We start from the raw sequence: 21,752 nt of genomic DNA, 5'->3' as shown, positions 1-21,752 counted from the left end.
CATGAATCCACCACAGGTGTACACATGTTCCCAATTCTGAACCCCCCTCCCACCTCCCTCCCCATACCATCCCTGTGGGTCATCCCAGTGCACCAGCCCCAAGCATCCTGTATCCTGCATCGAACCTGGACTGACGATTTGTTTTTTATATGATATTATACTTGTTTTAATGCCATTCTCCCAAAGCATCCCACCCTCTCCCTCTCCCACAGAGTCCAAAAGACTGTTCTATACATCTGTGTCTCTTTTGCTGTCTTGCATACAGGGTTATCGTTACCATCTTTCTAAATTCCATATATATGCATTAGTATACTGTATTGGTGTTTTTCTTTCTGACCTACTTCACTCTGTATAATCGGCTCCAGTTTCATCCACCTCATTAGAACTGATTCAAATGTATTCTTTTTAATGGCTGAGTAATACTCCATTGTGTATATGTACCACAGCTTTCTTATCCATTCATCTGCTGATGGACATCTAGGTTGCTTCCATGTCCTGCATAATATAAACAGTACTGCAATGAACATTGGGGTACACGTGTCTCTTTCAATTCTGGTTTCCTCAGTGTGTATCCCCAGCAGTGGAATTGCTGGGTCATAAGGCAGTTCTATTTCCAGTTTTTTAAGGAATCTCCACACTGTTCTCCATAGTGGCTATACTAGTTTGCATTCCTACCAACAGTGTAAGAGGGTTCCCTTTTCTTCACACCCTCCCCAGCATTTATTGCTTGTAGACTTTTGGATCACAGCCATTCTGACTGGCATGAAATGGTACCTCATTGTGGTTTTGATTCGCATTTCTCTGATAATGAGTAATGTTGAGCATCTTTTCATGTGTTTGTTAGCCATCTGTATGTCTTCTTTGGAGAAATGTCTATTTAGTTCTATGGCCCATTTTTTGGTTGGGTCGTTTGTTTTTCAGGAATTGAGCTGCAGGAGTTGCTTGTATATATTTGAGATTAGTTGTTTGTCAGTTGCTTCATTGCTATTATTTTCTCCCATTCTGAAGGCTGTCTTTTCACCTTGCTTAGAGTTTCTTTTGTTGCACAGAAGCTTTTAATTTTAATTAAGTCCCATTTGTTTATTTTTGCTTTTATTTCCAATATTCTGGGAGGTGGGTCATAGAGGATCCTGCTGTGATGTATGTTGGAGAGTGTTTTGCCTATGTTCTCCTCTAAGAGTTTTATAGTTTTTGGTCTTACATTTAGACCTTTAATCCATTTTGAGTTTATTTTTGTGTATGGAGTTAGATAGTGTACTAGTTTCATTCTGTTATAAGTGGTTGACCAGTTTTCCCAGCACCACTTGTTAAAGAGATTGTCTTTTCTCCACTGTATATTCTTGCCTCCTTTGTCAAAGATAAGGTGTCCATACGTGCGTGGATTTATCTCTAGGCTTTCTATTTTGTTCCATTGATCTATATTTCTGTCTTTGTGCCAGTACCATACTGTCTTGATGACTGTGGCTTTGTAGTAGAGCCTGAAGTCAGGCAGGTTGATTCCTCCAGTTCCATTCTTCTTTCTCAAGATTGCTTTGGCTATTCGAGGGTTTTTGTATTTCTATACAAATTGTGAAATTATTTGTTCTAGCTCTGTGAAAAATACCGTTGCTAGCTTGATAGGGATTGCATTGAATCTATAGATTGCTTTGGGTAGTATACTCATTTTCACTATATTGATTCTTCTGATCCATGAACATGGTATATTTCTCCATCTATTAGTGTCCTCTTTGATTTCTTTCACCAGTGTTTTATAGTTTTCTATATATAGCTCTTTAGTTTCTTTAGATAGATATATTCCTAAGTATTTTATTATTTTCATTACAATGGTGAATGGGATTGTTTCCTTAATTTCTCTTTCTATTTTCTCATTATTAGTGTATAGTAATGCAAGGGACTTCTGTGTGTTGATTTTATATCCTGCAACTTTACTATATTCATTGATTAGCTCTAGTAATTTTATGATGGGGTCTTTAGGGTTTTCTATGTAGAGGATCATGTCATCTGCAAACAGTGAGAGTTTTACTTCTTTTCCAATTTGGATTCCTTTTATTTCTTTTTGTGCTCTGATTGCTGTGGCCAAAACTTCCAAAACTATGTTGAATAGTAGTGGTTAAAGTGGACACCTTTGTCTTGTTCCTGACTTTAGGGGAAATGCTTTCAATTTTTCACCATTAAGGATAATGTTTGCTGTGGGTTTGTCATATATAGCTTTTATTATGTTGAGGTATGTTCCTTCTATGCCTGCTTTCTGGAGAGTTTTTATCATAAATGGATGTTGAATTTTGTCAAAGGCTTTCTCTGCATCTATTGAGATAATCATATAGCTTTTATTTTTCCATTTGTTAATGTGGTGTATTACATTGATTGATTTGCAGATATTGAAGATTCCTTGCATCCCTGGGATAAAGCCCACTTGGTCATGGTGTATGATCTTTTTAATGTGTTGTTGGATTCTGATGGCTAGAATTTTGTTAAGGATTTTTGCATCTATGTTCATCAGTGATATTGGCCTGTAGTTTTCTTTTTTTGTGGCATCTTTGCCAGGTTTTGGTATTAGGGTGATGGTGGCTTCATAGAGTGATTTTGGAAGTTTACCTTCCTCTGCAATTTTCTGGAAGAGTTTGAGTAGGATAGGTGTTAGCTCTTCTCTAAATTTTTGGTGGAATTCAGCTGTGAAGCCGTCTGGACCTAGGCTTTTGTTTGCTGGAAGATTTCTGATTACAGTTTCAATTTCAGTGCTTGTGATGGGTCTGTTAAGATTTTCTACTTCCTCCTTGTTCAGTTTCGGAAAGTTGTACTTTTCTAAGAATTTGTCCATTTCTTCTACATTGTCCATTTTATTGGCATATAATTGCTGATAGTAGTCACTTATGATCCTTTGTATTTCTGTGTTGTCTGTTGTGATCTTTCCATTTTCATATCTAATTTTATTGATTTGATTTTTCTCCCTTTGTTTCTTGATGAGTCTGGCTAATGGTTTGTCAGCTTAATTTATCCTTTCAAAGAACCAGCTTTGGCTTTGTTGATTTTTGCTATGGTCTCTTTTGTTTCTTTTGCATTTATTTCTGCCCTAATTTTTAAGATTTCTTTCCTTCTACTAACCCTGGGATTTTTTATTTCTTCCTTTTCTAGTTGCTTTAGGTTTAGAGATAGGTTATTTATTTGACTTTTTTCTTGTTTCTTGAGGTATGCCTGTATTGCTATGAACTTTCCCCTTAGCACTGCTTTTCAGTGTCCCACAGGTTTTGGGTTGTTGTGTTTTCATTTTCATTCATTTATATGCATATTTTGATTTCTTTTTTGATTTCTCCTGTGATTTGTTGGTTATTCAGCAGCGTGTTGTTCAGCCTCCATATGTTGGAATTTTTAATAGTTTTTCTCCTGTAATTGAGATCTAATCTTACTGCATTATGGTCAGAAAAGATGCTTGGAATGATTTCAATCTTTTTAAATTCACCAAGACTAGATTTATGGCCCAGGATGCGATCTATCCTGGAGAAGGTTCCGTGTGCACTTGAGAAAAAGGTAAAATTCATTGTTTTGGGGTGGGAAAGATATAAACATCTGAATGCAGAGTTCCAAAGAATAGCAAGAAGAGATAAGAAAGCCTTCTTCAGCAATCAATGCAAAGAGATAGAGGAAAACAACAGAATGGGAAAGACTAGGGATCTCTTCAAGAAAATCAGAGATACCAAAGGAACACATCATGCAAAGATGGGCTCGATAAAGGACAGAAATGGTATGGACCTAACAGAAGCAGAAGATATTAAGAAGAGGTGCCAAGAATACACAGAACTGTACAAAAAAATCTTCATGACCCAGATAATCACGATGGTGTGATCAGTCACCTAGAGCCAGACATCCTGGAATGTGAAGTCAAGTGGGCCTTAGAAAGCATCACTATGAACAAAGCTAGTGGAGATAATGGAATTCCAGTTGAGCTATTCCAAATCCTGAAAGATGATGCTGTGAAAGTGCTGCACTCAATATGCCAGCAAATTTGGAAAACTCAGCAGTGGCCACAGGACTGGAAAGGTCAGTTTTCATTCCAATCCCAAAGAAAGGCAATGCCAAAGAGTGCTCAAACTACTGCACAATTGCACTCATCTCACACGCTAGTAAAGTAATGCTCAAAATTCTTCAAGCCAGGCTTCAGCAAATGTGAACCATGAACTTCCTGATGTTCAAGCTGGTTTTAGAAAAGGCAGAGGAACCAGAGATCAAATTGCCAACATCTGCTGGATCATGGAAAAAGCAAGAGAGTTCCAGAAAAGCATCTATTTCTGCTTTATTGACTATGCCAAAGCCTTTGACTGTGTGGATCACAAGAAACTGTGGAAAATTCTGAAAGAGATGGGAATACCAGACCACCTGACCTGCCTCTTGAGAAACCTATATGCAGGTCAGGAAGCAACAGTTAGAACTGGACATGGAACAACAGAATGGTTCCAAATAGGGAAAGGAGTTCGTCAAGGCTGTATATTGTCCCCCTGCTTATTTAGCTTATATGCAGAGTACATCATGAGAAACGCTGGACTGGAAGAAACACAAGCTGGAATCAAGATTGCCGGGAGAAATATCAATAACCTTAGATATGCAGATGACACCACCCTCGTGGCAGAAAGTGAAGAGGAACTCAAAAGCCTCTTGATGAAAGTGAAAGTGGAGAGTGAAAAAGTTGGCTTAAAGCTCAACATTCAGAAAATGAAGATCATGGCATCTGGTCCCATCACTTCATGGGAAATAGATGGGGAAACAGTGTCAGACTTTATTTTTCTGGGCTCCAAAATCACTACAGATGGTGACTGCAGCCATGAAATTAAAAGACGCTTACTCCTTGGAAGGAAAGTTATGACCAACCTAGATAGCATATTCAAAAGCAGAGACATTACTTTGCCAACAAAGGTTCATCTAGTCAAGGCTATGGTTTTTCCTGTGGTCATGTATGGATGTGAGTGTTGGACTGTGAAGAAGGCTGAGCGCTGAAGAATTGATGCTTTTGAACTGTGGTGTTGGAGAAGACTCTTGAGAGTCCCTTGGACTGCAAGGAGATCCAACCAGTCCATTCTAAAGGAGATCAGCCCTGAGTGTTCTTTGGAGGGAATGATGCTAAAGCTGAAACTCCAGTACTTTGGCCACCTCATGCGAAGAGTTGACTCATTGGAAAAGACTCTGATGCTGGGAGGGATTAGGGGCAAGAGGAGAAGGGGATGACAGAGGATGAGATGGCTGGATGGCATTACTGACTTGATGGACGTGAGTCTGAGTGAACTCTGGGAGTTGGTGATGGACAGGGAGGCCTGGCGTGTTGGGATTCATTTGGTCGCAAAGAGTCGAACATGACCGAGCGACTGATCTGATCTGATCTGTCCTATAGATATCAATTAGGTCTAAGTTGTCTATTGTATCATTTAAAGTTTGTCTTTCCTTGTTAATTTTCTGTTTAGTTGATCTGTCCATAGGTGTGGGTGGGGTATTAAAGTCTCCCACTATTATTGTGTTATTGTTAATTTCCCCTTTCATACTTGTTAGCATTTGCCTTACATATTGTGGTGCTCCTATGTAGGGTGCATATTTATTTATAATTGTTATATCTTCTTCTTGATTGATCCTTTGATCATTATGTAGTGTCCTTCTTTGTCTCTTTTCACAGCCTTTGTTTTAAAGTCTATTTTATCTGATATGAGTACTGCTACTCCTGCTTTCTTTTGGTCTCTATTTGTATGGAATATCTTTTTCCAGCCCTTCACTTTCAGTCTGTTTGTGTCCCTTGTTTTGAGCTGGGTCTCTTGTAGACAACATATATAGGAGTCTTGTTTTTGTATCCATTCAGCCAGTCTTTTTTTTTGGTTGGGGAATTCAACCCATTTATGTTTAAGGTAATTATTGATAAGTATGATCCCATTGCCATTTACTTTATTGTTTTGGGTTCAAATTTATACACCCTTTCTGTGTTTCCTGTCTAGAGAAGATCCTTTAGCATTTGTTGGAGAGCTGGTTTGGTGGTGCTGAATTCTCTCAGCTTTTGCTTGTCTGTAAAGCTTTGGATTTCTCCTTCCTATTTGAATGAAATCCTTGCTGAGTACAGTAATCTGGGCTGTAGGTTATTTTCTTTCATCACTTTAAGTATGTCTTGCCATTCCCTCCTGGCCTGAAGAGTTTCTATTGAAAGATCAGCTGTTATCCTATGGGAATTCCCTTGTGTGTTATTTGTTGTTTTTCCCTTGCTGCTTTTAATATTTGTTCTTTGTGTTTGATCTTTATTAATTTGATTAATATGTGTCTTGGGGTGTTTCACCTTGGGTTTATCCTGTTTGGGCCTCTCTGGGTTTCTTGGACTTGGGTGATCATTTCCTTCCACATTTTAGGGAAGTTTTCAACTATTATCTCCTTAAGTATTTTCTCATGGTCTTTCTTTTTGTCTTCTTCTTCTGGGACTCCTATGATTCGACTGTGGGGGCGTTTAACATTGTCCTGGAGGTCTCTGAGATTGTCCTCATTTCTTTTAATTCGTTTTTCTTTTTTCCCTCTCTGATTCATTTATTTCTACCATTCTATCTTCTATTTCACTAATCCTATCTTCTGCCTCGGTTATTCTACTATTTGTTGCCTCCAGAGTGTTTTTGATCTCATTTATTGCACTATTCATTATATACTGACTCTTTTTAAAATTTCTTCTAGGTCCTTGTTAAACCTTTCTTGCATCTTCTCAATCCTTGTCTCTAGGCTATTTATCTGTGATTCCATTATTATGTCAAGATTTTGGATCATTTCCACTATCATTTTTTTGGAATTCTTTATCAGGTAGATTCCCTATCTCTTCCTCTTTTGTTTGGTTTGGTGGGATTTATCCTGTTCCTTTACCTGCTGGGCATTCCTCTGTCTCATCATCTTGTTTATATTGTTGAGTTTGGGGTGGCCTTTCTGTATTCTGGCAGTTTGTGGAGTTCTCTTTATTGTGGACTTTCCTCACTGCAGTTGGGGTTGTAGTGGTGGCTTATCAAGGTTTCTTGGTTAGGGAAGCTTGTGTCGGTGTTCTGGTGGGTGGAGCTGGATTTCTTCTCTCTGGAGTGCAATGAAGTGTCCAGTAACGAGTTATGAGATGTCAATGGTTTCGGAGTAACTTTGGGCAGCCTGTATATTAAAGCTCAAGGCTGTGTTCCTGTGTTGCTGGAGAATTTGCATGGCATGTCTTGCTCTGGAAATTGTTGGCCCTTGGGTGGTGCTTGGTTTCAGTGTAGGTATGGAGGCATTTGATGAACTCTTATCAATTAATGTTCCCTGGAGCCAGGAGTTCTCTGATATTCTCAGGATTTGGACTTAAGCCTCCTGCTTCTGGTTTTCAGTCTTATTTTTACAGTAGTCTCAAGACTTCTCCTTCTATACAGCACCATTGATAAAACATCTAGGTTAAAGATGAAAAGTTTCTCCACAGTGAGGGACACCTAGATAGGTTCACAGAGTTACATGGAGAAGAAAAGAGGGAGGAGGGAGTTAGAGGTGACCCGAATGAGATGAGGTGGAATCAAAAGAGGAGAGAGCAAGCTAGCCAGTAATCACTTCCTTATGTGTGCTCCACAGTCTGGACCACTCAGAGATGTTCATGGAGTTATACAGAGAAGAGAAGAGGGAGGAAGGAGACAGAGGTGGCCAGGAGGATAAAATGGGGGAGTGAAAAGGAGAGAGACAGATCCAGCCAGTAATCAGTTCTCTAAGTATTCTCTACCATCTGGAACACACAGAGATTCACAGAGTTGGGTAGAGAAGACAAGGGGGAGGGAGGAGACAGAGGCGACCTGGTAGAGAAAAAGGAAAGTCCAAAGGGGGAGAGAGCAGTCAAGCCAGTAATCTCACTCCCAAGTTAAAATGGGTACTGAAGATTGGGTTCTTAAAGGTACAAAATTTTAAACAAATACCATAAAGCAAAGATTAAAAATCTAGAGTAGAGGTTGGATTTTCAAAAATATAATATTAAAGAAAAGAAGAAGAAGAAGAAAAAAAAACAAAGTCACAAAAATTATTAAAAAAATATATATATATGAAGTTTGCTTTAAAAAATAGGGTCTTTTTTTTGGGAAAAGTAATAGTAGGGTATAAAAACGAAAATTAAAGGAGTAATAGAGAACTTAAAATTTTTAAAAAGTTTAAAAAAAGAAAAAAAAGAATGATTGTAAAAATAGTAAAAATATATCTAGGACTTTCTCTGGTGGTGTTGTGGGCAGTGTAGGGTCAGTTCATTTTCAGATAGTTCCTTGGTCCGGCTTATATTTCTCAAGATCTATAGGCCCCTTCCTATGTAGTCAGTACTAACTACAGGGTTTTAATCTGTTGCACATGTCACTTCCAAGGCGGTTCCCTCTGTTTTAGCTTCTTCTGTTTGCTGGTCTCTTCAGTGTCTGATTTCCACCCTGACACAAGGGGGCGGTGGTGGACACTTTTTTAGGCTCACTTGTTCAGTCGCGCTGTGGGGAGGGAGGGACGCTCCAAACAAATAACACTGGCGTGTGCTCACAGTGGCTCAGCCACACTGGGCCTGCCCCCGCTCATGGCACATGTGCCCTCCCTGCCCACACAGCTGAGGCTCTAGGTTGCTCCACAGGGAACCGTCCGAGGCCAGCCCTGGCCTGCATGCACCTCCCAGGTCTAAGCCGCTCAGGTTCAGGCACTCAGGTAGTCCTCAGAGGTGCAGACTCGATTGGGCCTGTGTTTTGTGCCCATCCCAGGTCTGAGCAGCTCAGGTGATGAGGTGTTTGGCGAGTGTGGTCACTGCAACTTATCGCCTCTCCCATCCCTGCTGCTTGGTTTTCTGGGTGTACAACCCGCGCACCTTCTCAGGTGGATGATGACTGTCCAGAACACCAAGAAGTCTTATCAAAGAAGCATGATTGCAGTTTAGTAGATAATGTCTCTCTGGGGCTGTGATTGCCCCCTTCCATCTCTGGCTGCCTGTCACCAGAGGAGGATGGTCTGCAGCTGGCTAGTTCTGTTCAGTCCTTTGTTCTGTGCACGGTCCTGGTGGTGTCTTAGGTTAGTGCTTTTCGCATAGTAGCTATCCCACAGTCTGGTTTGCTAGCCCAAGTTAGTTCACTCTGATTACCCTTGGGGCATTCAGGCCTGATCCTTACTCTAAGCAGTGCAGCCCGCTCCTCCCTGCCCAGACCCTGCTTGCTAGTGGTGGATGCAGGCGTCTGCGCTGCTTCTCTGCTGGGGGAGTTACTGTTGGAGGAGTTACCGTTGGACACGTAATCTGTGGGTTTTAATTATTTATTTTTCCTCCCTGTTTATGTTACCCTCTGTGCTTCCAAGGCTCACCACAGAGTCGCCAGTGAGAGTGTTTCCTGGTGTTTGGAAACTTCTCTTTTAAGACTCCCTTTCCAGGACAGAGCTCCATCCCTACCTCTTTTGCCTTTTTTTTTTTTGTCTTTTATATTTTTTCCTACCTCCTTTTGAAGACAATGGGCTGCTTTTCTGGGTGCCTGATGTCCTCTGCTGGCATTCAGAAGTTGTTTTGTGGAATTTACTCAGCGTTTAAATGTTCCTTTGATGAATTTGTCAGGGAGAAAGTCGTCTTCCCATCCTATTCCTCTGCCATCTTAGGACCGCCCTCAAGAAAGCATTTTTAATCTTACAGTTCAGTACCTTGAAAAATACTGTAGTACCAGCTACATCACTGCTGCTTTTATGCTTGCCTCTGGATATCCTGGGCTTGAAATAAAGCCTCTCTATTGCTGGTCTGAATGCAGTACTATACAACAAAGTACACAAAAATATGAACACTTGAGAGAATACACATAGGTGGCAATGAACATGAGACATGTGAACTAACTTCCGTGATTGGATATGCAAACTCAAGTTAGCACCTTTGAATGTTTGCTACTTGAAGGTCCATATGTAGGGACCTTTCTGTAACTGAAATTAAAATTATAGTAGTGGGAATTAACAGCAGATTAGGTGATACAGAGGAGTGCATTAGTGACCTGGGAGATAGAATAATGGGAATCATCCAATCAAAACAGCAAAAAAAAAAAATATATATATATATTATATATATATATATTATATGTATATATATATTATATATATATAATATAATAAATATATATATATATATTTTTAATGAAAATAGTTTAAGGGACTTCTAGGACAACATCACGCATGCTAACATTCACATAGTGTGGTTCTCAGAAGGAGAAGAGACAGAAAAGAGAGTGCAGTGTGTATTTGATATAATTATGTCTGGAAATTTCTTTCCTGATGTTGAAGAAGGAAACAGATATCCAGGTACAAGAAGAACAGATGGTCCCAAACAAGATGAACCCAAAGAGACCTCCACCAAAACCTACAGTAATTAAAATGGCAAAAGTTAAAACTAAAGAGATGATTCTAAAAGTAGCAAGAGAAAAACAAAGTGTCAGTTACAGGGAAATCCCATAAGGCTTTCAGACTGATTTTTCTACAGAAACATTGAAGATCAGAAGGGAGTTGTATGATATATTTATAGTACTGAAAGGAAAAAAAAAAAAACAACAACAAAAAAACAAAAACAACCTAACACCTAGGATACCAGCAAAGTTGAAATCAATCCTGAATACTTGTTGGAAGGATTGATGCTTAAGCTAAAGCTCAAGTATTTTGGTCATGTAATGTGAACAGCCAACTCATTGGAAAAGTCCCTGATGCTGGGAAAAATGGAGGGCAGTAGAAGAGGGTATCTGAGGATGAGATGGCTGAATGGCATCACCAATGCAATGGATATGAACTTGGGCAAACTTCAGGAGATGGTGAGGGACAGGGAAGCCTGGTGTGCTGCAGTCCATGGGGTTGCAAAGAGTCGGACATGACTGGATGACTGAACAACAATACATACATATGGAATCTAGAGAGATGATAGTAATGAACCCATTTGCAGCAAAGGAGACACAAACATAGTGAAGAGACTTATGGACACAGTAGTGGAAGGAGAGGGTGGGGTGAATTGAGAGAATAGTATAGAAACATATACATTACCACATATAACATTGAAAGTGAAAGTGTTAGTCTCTCACTCGTGTCCGATTCTTTGCGACCCCATGGACTATAGCCTCTCCAGGCTCCTCTGTACACAGGATTCTCCAGGCAAGAATACTGAAGTGGGTTGCCATGCTCTTCTCCAGGGGATCTTCCTGACCCAGGGATTGGACACAGGTCCCTGGTGGCTCAGACATTAAGTGTCTGCCTGCAATGCAGGAGACCTGGGTTTGATCCCTGGGTTGGGAAGATCCCCTGGAGAAGGAAATGGCAACCCACTCTTGCCTGGTAAATCCCATGGACAGAGGAGCCTGGTAGGCTACAGTCCAAGGGATTGCAGAGTCGGACACGGCTGAGTAACTGCACTTTAACTTTCTGCTGAATTGCAGGCAGATTCTTTATTGTCTAAGTCACCAGGGAAGCCCCTATGTAAAATTAGAGCTTTTGAATTAAAAAATAGACAAATATGGTAGTAAGTGCCAGAAATTTTTAAATTATGCTAACCAATGATCTTGAAAATTTGTTCCATGGGCATCTAGAATAGCCTCTACTACTGTTTAGCTGTGATAGAAACAATTCTCCCATTAGTAGGCTGATTGATATCTCTTGCCTCCAAAATCTGAGAAAGTTTTTAGCATTTAATGTGTCATATTGTCTATAGTTAAAATTTATGACATAAAGCTTAAACTTCGAGTAACTGGGTTGCATTTTATTTTTATAGCATCATGCTTTGTAAGACTCTCACTAATCAAGTTGTGTTGATCTTGCTCCTATACAGCTGGTAAAGTCCAGTAAGTTGCCACTCCCCAGAATCTTTCCTTCCTTTTGGTGCACCAAGTGTGGTATTCAGGTCCTGTATTATTAGGATGCCTCGTTGTTTCATTGGCCAGTGAGTAGGAGTGGTTTTAAGGAGAATCACTTCCATAGAAGAAGCGGACCCCATCCATCCATCCTGAGACTGGGAGCAACTTCCAACACAGTCTGTAACCCTTGCCCATGACCCAGCCTGCAAAGTGAACAGACCACTCCCTCTCCTTCCCAGATTTTCCAAGTGTCTTTTGAAAAGTCTTGGATTGAGAAGTACCCTTGAAGTTCATCTTGTCCAGGTTCCCTTGGGTGCAAGCACCATGGGGGACACAGAGCAGAATTTAGCCTGTGGACTGGTCCTGACTTTGATGAGCTTGTCTTTCCTTAGATGCCTCACTCCAGATGCAGAAACCCGCCCAGATATTGTAGAAGTCAGCTCCATGATATCAGATATCATGATGAAGTATGTAGACAATTTATCCACATCCCAGCTGGCCTTGGAGAAGAAGCTGGAACGGGAACGGAGGCGCACACAGAGGTATTTTATGGAAGCCAACCGGAATGCAATCACATGTCAGCAGGAGCCTACTCTGCTGTCTCAGGTAAATGGGATTCTTTCAGTGTCTTCAGGATGAGTTCCAATAGATGTCTGAGGCTGTTCATGTTTGTCTTAAGGAAAATTCATCTTAAGTTAGAAAAATATTAATTGCTGCATGTGATATTTCACTATGACATTTTAATCCATTCTGATATCTTAAAATTAAGTCAATATAATTTTTTTCAATTTTATTTTATTATTTTTTTCTCTTTATTTTATTTTTTATTTTATTATTATTATTATTTTTTTTACTTTACAATATTGTATTGGTTTTGCCATACATCAACATGCATCTGCACGGGTGTACACGTGTTCCCCATCCTGAACCCCACTCCCACCTCCCTCCCCATACCATCCCTCTGGGTCATCCTAATGCACCAGCCCCAAGCTTTCTGTATCCTGCATCGAAATATAATTGAATTCCAAAGAACTAACTCATAATTTGTTGTATATTACAAAACCAGAGGTATCAAAAAGATAACTTAGAAATTCTTTGAATTTATAATATGGCTGCTGCTGCTGCTAAGTCACTTCAGTCGTGTCTGACTCTGTGCGACTCCATAGATGGCTCCTCTGTCCATGGGATTTTCCAGGCAAGAGTACTGCAGTGGGTTGCCATTGCCTTCTCCATTATAATATGGATCTTTGTATAAATAGCAGTGACTGCTTATATTTAATTTTTTCAGCAATTTGGATTTATAGATAGAAATATTCTATGTAAGTTTAGAAAAGGAAATAATGTTCACCTTGAATTTTTTTATTAGTCTTTGTAATTTCATTTCTATTTGTGGTGGTAATAATTTTGCCATGGTACAAATTAGAATATGTGCTTTTATTTTTCTTGGCAGTAACCTTTACATTAGCTTGATCTTTCAGTTTATTTCTGAGTATAACTGGAATAGGGATGTCAAAGGCACACATTTCCACAGGTGCATGTGGTAGAGCCTGTGACACTCTGTGTTATTTCTCTCTGCCTTTGTTGTGTTCTGTGACTTATTCTTCACTCACACTCTGGGTTCCATGAAAGCAGGGATTCAGTAAGAGGCCCTTCAACCCATCAGTGTTCTTCTTTAACCCTCCTGGAGTTGGGCCCAACACGGTAGAGTCATAAAGCCCATCCTTGATAAGGAAATCAGGTCATTAATTTCCTTTCCAGGATCCTAAGGACCAACCGTGCCTTGGCTGGGAAAACTATATAAGAAGTTAGTCTCCAGGAAGAGCCAGTTTTTATTTCTTAAATATCAGCATTTGCAGCAAACTTTTTCTTTTTTAAGAAGGAAAGCAATACTACTTGGTGGGTTTATCTTGCCATACTTGGAATCCAGAAATTAAAGATCTGATATAGTTTTGGTGAGTTATTTTGGATTTTATTTATTTACTTAGTTTTTGGTACAGTCATGCCTTTTATTTCACTTTTCATGTGTGTGTGTGTGTGTGTGTGTGTGTGTGTGTGTTTTACTTGGGATATAGTTGATTTACAATATACATTGCTTTCAGGTGTTGGAGAAGGAAATGGCAAACCACTCCAGTGTTCTTGCCTAGAGAATCCTGTGGACAGAGGAGCCTGGTGGGCTGCTGTCCATAGGGTTGCACAGAGTCGGACACGACTGAAGCAACTTAGCAGCAGCAGCATAGTGGTTTAAACTTTTTCCAATTTTACTCCATTTAAAGTTATTATAAAATACTGGTTATATTCTCAGTGGTGTAAATAGCACACTGTATCTATTTTATACCTAGTAGCTTGTATATCCCAGTCCCCTATCCCTGTCTTGCCCCTCTGCCTTCCATCTCCCCACCAGAAACCACTCATTTGTTCTCTATATCTGTGGGTCTATTTGTTTTATGTATTTGTTGGTTTTATTTTTTTAAGATTTCATGTATAAGTCATATCATGCAGTACTTTTCCTTCTCTGACTTATTTCACTAAGCATAATGCCCTCCAGTTCTATCCATTTGATTGAAAAGAGCAAAATTTCTTTTTTATGACTGAGTAGTAATCTATTGTGTATATATGTGCCACATCTTCTTTATAGTATTCTGCTTATGTTTTCCCCTAGAAATTTTGTCAATTATAGTCTAATATTTAGGCCTTTAATCCATTTTGATGTTTTTCTATATGCTGTAAGAAAATGTTCTAGTTTTATTATTTTACATCTAACCATCCAGTATTCCTAGCACCTGTTATTGAAGAGACTTTTCCCCATTCTGTATTCTTCCCACCTTTGTTATAGATAACAGACAGGAAATTCATGGGTTTATTCCAGGCTGTCTATTCTGATCCACTGATCTATGTATATGTTTTTGTGCCAGTACCATACTGTATTGATGAGTGTAGCTTTGTAATATAATGTGAAGCAAGCATGATACCTCAAGCTCTAATGTTTTTCTCAAGATTGCTTTGTCTGTTTGAGATCTTTTATGTTTCCATACACACTTAAGAATTTTTTCTACACCTATGAAAAACACCACTGGTATTTCGATAGGGATTGCGTCTAATCTGCACATTGTCAAGATCATGTTTATGATGTTAATTCTTCTAATCCATGGACAGAGTATACCTTGTCATCTTTTTTGTCCTCATAGTTCAGGCGGTAAAGAATCCATGTGCAATGCAGGAGACTTGGGTTTGATCCCTTGTATGGGAAGACCCCCTGGAGAAGGGAATGGCAACCCACTCCAGTATTCTTGCCTGCAGAATTCCATGGACATAGGAGCCTGGTGGGTTACGGTCCATGGGATCACAAAGAGTTGGACATGACTGAGTGACTAACACTTTTACTTTCATTTTCAGTTTCTTTCATCTGTGTCTTGGAGTTTTCCAATACAAATCTTTTACCTTCTTAATTAGATTTATTCTTAGATATTTATTCTTTTTAATGAATGGTACATGGAGTTGTTTTCTTCATTTCTCTTTCTGATAGTTTATTCTTAATGTGTAGAAATGTAACAAATTTCTGTAAAGTAGCTTTGTATCCTGAAACTTGACTGAATTCATTGACGAGTTATAGAGTCTGAAGTCAGGTAGGTTGATTCCTCCAGTTCCATTCTTCTTTCTCAAGATGGCTTTGGCTATTCGAGGTTTTTTGTATTTCCATACAAATTGTGAAATTATTTGTTCTAGCTCTGTGAAGAGTACCGTTGGTAGCTTGATAGGGATTGCATTGAATGTATAAATTGCTTTGGGTAGTATACTCATTTTCACTATATTGATTCTTCCAATCCATGAACATGGTATATTTCTCCATCTATTAGTGTCCTCTTTGATTTCTTTCACCAGTGTTTTATAGTTTTCTATATATAGGTCTTTAGTTTCTTTAGGTAGATATATTCCTAAGTATTTTATTCTCTCCGTTGCAATGGTGAATGGAATTGTTTCCTTAATTTCTCTATTTTCTCATTATTAGTGTATAGGAATGCAAGGGATTTCTGTGTGTTGATTTTATATCCTGCAACTTTACTATAATCATCGATTAGTTCTAGTAATTTTCTGGTGGAGTCTTTAGGGTTTTCTATGTAAAGGATCATGTCATCTGCAAACAGTGAGAGTTTTACTTTTTCTTTTCCAATTTGGATTCCTTTTATTTCTTTTTGTGCTCTGATTGCTGTGGCCAAAACTTCCAAAACTATGTTGAATAGTAATGGTGAAAGTGGGCACCCTTGTCTTGTTCCTGACTTTAGAGGAAATGCTTTCAATTTTTCACCATTGAGGATAATGTTTGCTGTGGGTTTGTCATATATAGCTTTTATTATGTTGAGGTATGTTCCTTCTATTCCTGCTTTCTGGAGAGTTCTTATCATAAATGGATGTTGAATTTTGTCAAAGGCTTTCTCTGCATCTATTGAGATAATCATATGGTTTTTGTTTTTCAATTTGTTAATGTGGTGTATAACATTGATTGATTTGCAGACATTGAAGAATCCTTGCATCCCTGGGATAAAGCCCACTTGGTCATGGTGTATGATCTTTTTAATGTATTGTTGGATTCTGATTGCTAGAATTTTGTTAAGGATTTTTGCATCTATGTTCATCAGTGATATTGGCCTGTAGTTTTCTTTTTTTGTGGGATCTTTGTCAGGTTTTGGTATTAGGGTGATGGTGGCCTCATAGAATGAGTTTGGAAGTTTACCTTCCTCTGCAATTTTCTGGAAGAGTTTGAGCAGGATAGGTGTTAGCTCTTCTCTAAATTTTTGGTAGAATTCAACTGTGAAGCCGTCTGGACCTGGGCTTTTGTTTGCTGGAAGATTTTTGATTACAGTTTCAATTTCCGTGCTTGTGATGGGTCTGTTAAGATTTTCTATTTCTTCCTGTTCCAGTTTTGGAAAGTTGTACTTTTCTAAGAATTTGTCCATTTCTTCCATGTTGTCCATTTTATTGGCATATAATTGTTGATAGTAGTCTCTTATGATCCTTTGTATTTCTGTGTTGTTTTCTTGTGATCTCTCCATTTTCATTTCTAATTTTATTGATTTGATTTTTCTCCCTTTGTTTCTTGATGAGTCTGGCTAATGGTTTGTCGATTTTATTTATCCTTTCAAAGAACCAGCTTTTGGCTTTGTTGATTTTTGCTATGGTCTCTTTTGTTTCTTTTGCATTTATTTCTGCCCTAATTTTTAAGATTTCTTTCCTTCTACTAACCCTGGGGTTCTTCATTTCTTCCTTTTCTAGTTGCTTTAGGTGTAGGGTTAGGTTATTTATTTGACTTTTTTCTTGTTTCTTTAGGTGTGCCTGTATTGCTATGAACTTTCCCCTTAGGACTGCTTTTAAAGTGTCCCACAGGTTTTGAGTTGTTGTGTTTTCATTTTCATTAGTTTGTATGCAAATTTTGATTTCTTTTTTGATTTCTTCTGTGGTTTGTTGGTTATTCAGCAGCGTGTTGTTCAGCCTCCATATGTTGGAATTTTTAATAGTTTTTCTCCTATAATTGAGATCTAATCTTACTGCATTGTGGTCAGAAAATATGCTTGGAATGATTTCTATTTTTTTGAATTTACCAAGGCTAGATTTATGGCCCAGGATGTGATCTATCCTGGAGAAGGTTCCATGTATGCTTGAGAAAAAAGTGAAATTCATTGTTTTGGGATGAAATGTCCTATAGATATCAATTAGGTCTAACCGGTCTATTGTGTCATTTAGCGTTTGTGTTTCCTTGTTAATTTTCTGTTTAGTTGATCTATCCATAGGTGTGAGTGGGGTATTAAAGTCTCCCACTATTATTGTGTTATTGTTAATTTCTCCTTTCATACTTGTTAGCATTTGTCTTACATATTGTGGCGCTCCTGTGTTGGGTGCATATATATTTATAATTGTTATATCTTCTTCTTGGATTGATCCTTTGATCATTATGTAGTGTCCTTCTTTGTCTCTTTTCACAGCCTTTGTTTTAAAGTCTATTTTATCTGATATAAGTATTGCTACTCCTGCTTTCTTTTGGTCCCTATTTGCATGGAAAATCTTTTTCTAGCCCTTCACTTTCAGTCTGTATGTGTCCCCTGTTTTGAGCTGGGTCTCTTGTAGACAACATATGTAGGGGTCTTGTTTTTGTATCCATTCAGCCAGTCTTCATCTTTTGGTCAGGGCATTCAACCCATTTACATTTAAGGTAATTACTGATAAGTATGATCCCGTTGCCATTTACTTTATTGTTTTGGGTTCGAGTTTATACACCGTTTTTGTGTTTCCTGTCTAGAGAATATCCTTTAGTATTTGTTGGAGAGCTGGTTTGGTGGTGCAGAATTCTCTCAGCTTTTGCTTGTCTGAGAAGCTTTTGATTTCTCCTTCATATTTGAATGAGATCCTTGCTGGGTACAATAATCTGGGCTGTAGGTTATTTTCTTTCATTGCTTTAAGTATGTCTTGCCATTCCCTCCTGGCCTGAAGAGTTTCTATTGAAAGATCAGCTGTTATCCTAATGGGAATTCCCTCGTGTGTTATTTGTTGTTTTTCCCTTGCTGCTTTTAATATTTGTTCTTTGTGTTTGATCTTTGTTAATTTGATTAATATGTGTCTTGGGGTGTTTTGCCTCGGGTTTATCCTGTTTGGGACTCTCTGGGTTTCTTGGACTTGGGTGATTATTTCCTTCCCCATTTTAGGGAAGTTTTCAACTATTATCTCCTCAAGTATTTTCTCATGGTCTTTCTTTTTGTCTTCTTCTTCTGGGACCCCTATGATTCGAATGTTGTAGCGTTTAATATTGTCCTGGAGGTCTCTGAGATTGTCCTCATTTCTTTTAATTCGTTTTTCTTTTATCCTCTCTGATTCATTTATTTCTACCTTTCTATCTTCTAATTCACTAATCCTATCTTCTGCCTCTGTTATTCTACTATTTGTTGCCTCCAGAGTGTTTTTAATTTCATTTATTGCATTATTCATTTTATATTGACTCTCTTTTATTTCTTCTAGGTCCTTGTTAAACCTTTCTTCCATCTTCTCAATCTTTGTCTCCAAGCTATTTATCTGTGATTCCATTTTGATTTCAAGATTTTGGATCAATTTCACTATCATTATTCGGAATTCTTTATCAGGTAGATTCCCTATCTCTTCCTCTTTTGTTTGGTTTGGTGGGTTTTTATCCTGTTCCTTTGTCTACTGGGTATTCCTCTGTCTCTTCATCTTGTTTAAATTGCTGAGCTTGGGGTGTCCTTTCTGTATTCTGGCAGTTTGTGGAGTTCTCTTTATTGTGGCGTTTCCTCGCTCTGTGTGGGTTTGTACAGGTGGCTTGTCAAGGTTTCTTGGTTAGGGAAGCTTGTGTCGATGTTCTGGTGAGTGGAGCTGTATTTCTTCTCTCTGGAGTGCAATGAAATGTCCAGTAATGAGTTATGGGATGTCTATGGTTTTGGGGTGACTTTGGGCTGCCTGTATCTTGGAGCTCAGGTCTGTGTTCCTTGCTGCTGGAGAATTTGCTTGGTATGTCTTGCCCTGAAACTTGTTTCGCCCAGAGAGGTTTACAGCGTTATATGGAGAAGAGAAGAGTGAGGAGGGAGTTAGAGGTGACCCGAATGAGATGAGGTGGAGTCAATAGAGGAGAGAGTGGGCTATTCAGTAATCTCTTCCTTATGTGCACTCCACAACTGGACCGCTCAGAGTTGTTCACAGAGTTATACAGAGAAGAGAAGAAGGAAGAAGGTGGCAGAGGTGGCCAGGAGGATAAATGGGGGGAATGAAAAGGAGGGAGACAGATCCAGCCAGTAATCAGTTCCCTAAGTGTTCTCCACCGTCTGGAACACACAGAAATTCACAGAGTTGGGTAGAGTAGAGAGGGGTTAGGGAGGAGACACAGGCGACCTAGTGGAGAAAAAGGAGAGTCCAAAGGGAGAGAGAGCAGTTAAGCCAGTAATCTCGCTCCCTAGTGAAAAATGGGTACTGAAGATTGGGTTCTTAAAGGTACAAAATTGGTAACAAATACGTAAAAGCAAAAATTAAAAATCTAGAGTAGAGTTTGGAATTTCAAAAATACGATGTTAAAGAAAAGAAGAAGGAAAAGAAAGAGAGAAAAAACGAACAAACAAAAACAAACAAGGTCGCAAAAATTATACAGAAAGTATAGGTACAAAATTGATAACTAATACCAAAAAGCAAAAGTTAAAAATCTAGCGTAGAGTTTGGAATTTCAAAAGTACAATGTTAAAAAAAAGAAGAAGAAAAAGAAAGAGAGAGAAAAAAAAAAAAAACAAGAACAAACAAGGTCGCATAAAGTATATATATATATAAAAAAAATACAGGTACAAAATTGATAACAAATACCAAAAAGCATAAATTAAAAATCTAGAATAGAGTTTGGAATTTTAGATATACAATGTTATTTAAAAGAAGAAGAGAAAGAAACAGAGAAAAAGAAAAAGAAAAAAGAAAAAAGGGTCACAGAAATTATATAAAAACAAAAACAAAAACAAAACTATGGGTACAAAATTGATAACAAATACTAAAAAGCTAAAATTAAAAATCTAGAGTAGAGTTTGGAATTTCAAAAATACAATGTTAAAGAAAAGAAGGGAAAAGAAAAAAAAGTCAAAAAAATTATTAAAAAATATATGAAGTTTGCTTTAAAAAAAAATAGGGTCTTCCTTTTTTTTTTTTGCAAAGTAATCAGTTATAAAAGTGGGAATTAAAGGAATAATAGAGGACTTAAACTTTTTTTTTTTTTTTTTATAGGCTCACTTGTTCAGTCGCACTGAGGGGAGGTAGGGAGGGATGCTGCAAACAAATAACACTGGCGTGTGCTTGCAGTGCCTCAGCCACACTGAGTCTGCCCCCAGTTCACGGCGCGTGTAGCCTCCCTGCCCACGCTGCTCAGGCTCTAGGTTGCTCCACCGGGAACCATCCGCGGCCCGCCCTGGGCTGCCTGTACTTCCCAGGTCCAAGCCGCTCAGGTTCAGGCACTCAGGTAGTCCTCAGAGGCACAGACTCTCAGTTGGGCCTGTGTTTGTGCCCTTCCCAGATCCGAGCAGCTCAGGTGATGAGGTGTTTTGCGCGCGCGATTGCTGCGACTTATCGCCTCCCCGCTGCTCAGTTATCTAGTTGTGCACCGGCACACCTTCTCAGGCAGATGTTGACCGCCCAGACCCCCAAGAAGCTTTAGTTAGCAAAGACGCCTGCTTACAGTTTTATAGATAATGTCTCTCTGGGGCTGCGATTGTCCCCTTCCGGCTCTGGCTGCCTCTCACCGGAGGGGGATGGTCTGCCGCCGGCTATCTCTGTTCAGTCCTTTATTCCGTGTGCGGGCCTGGCGGTGTCATAGGTTAGGGCTGGCTTTTTGCGTGGTAGATATCCCACAGTCTGGTTTGCTAGCCCAAATTATTTCGCTCAGATAGTGCTCGGGGTATTCAGGCCAGATTCTTGCGATGCAGCCCGTGCCGCGCCTCCCTGCCCAGCCCCCGCTTGCTAATGGCGTGTGCAGGCGTCTGCGCTGCTTCTCCGCTGGGGAAGTTACCGTAGGGCTCGCAATGTGCGGGTTTTAATTATTTATTTTTCCTCCCTGTTATGTTGCCCTCTGTGCTTCCAATGCTCAGCACAGATTCGGCAGTGAGAAGCTTTCCTGATGTTTGGAAACTTCTCTCTTTTTAAGACTCCCTTCCCGGGACGGAACTCCATCCCTCCCTCTTTTGTCCCTTTTTTTGTCTTTTATATTTTTTCCTACCTCCTTTCGAAGACTTGGGTTGCTTTTCTGGGTGCCTGATGTCCTCTGCCGGCTTTCAGAAGTTGTTTTGTGGAATTTACTCGGCGTTTAAATGTTCTTTTGATGAATTTGTGGGGGAGAAAGTGTTCTCCCCGTCCTACTCCTCCGCCATCTTAGCTCCTCCAAAAGCTTATGTTTAACTAGGTCCCATTTGTATATTTTTTCTT

The 21,752-nt window shown here is 39.2% G+C and overlaps 1 protein-coding gene across 4 annotated transcripts in view; it reads left to right on the top strand.

Annotated features, from left to right (window-relative positions):
• The window catches only part of NEK10 (NIMA related kinase 10), a 267,365-nt gene that overhangs the window by 154,158 nt on the left and 91,455 nt on the right, over nucleotides 1-21,752 (top strand). For all 4 annotated transcript variants that reach the window (XM_061395695.1, XM_061395694.1, XM_061395692.1 and 1 more), the window contains one exon: nucleotides 12,203-12,416. In XM_061395695.1, the coding sequence (XP_061251679.1) occupies nucleotides 12,203-12,416 (214 nt within the window). The remainder of the gene's footprint in view (nucleotides 1-12,202; nucleotides 12,417-21,752) is intronic.

Source organism: Bos javanicus, chromosome 22, assembly GCF_032452875.1.
Source record: "Bos javanicus breed banteng chromosome 22, ARS-OSU_banteng_1.0, whole genome shotgun sequence".
NCBI classification, from domain to species: Eukaryota; Metazoa; Chordata; class Mammalia; order Artiodactyla; family Bovidae; genus Bos; species Bos javanicus.
Note: the sequence above shows the minus strand (reverse complement) of the source record. Positions and strands in the feature narration are given on the sequence as shown.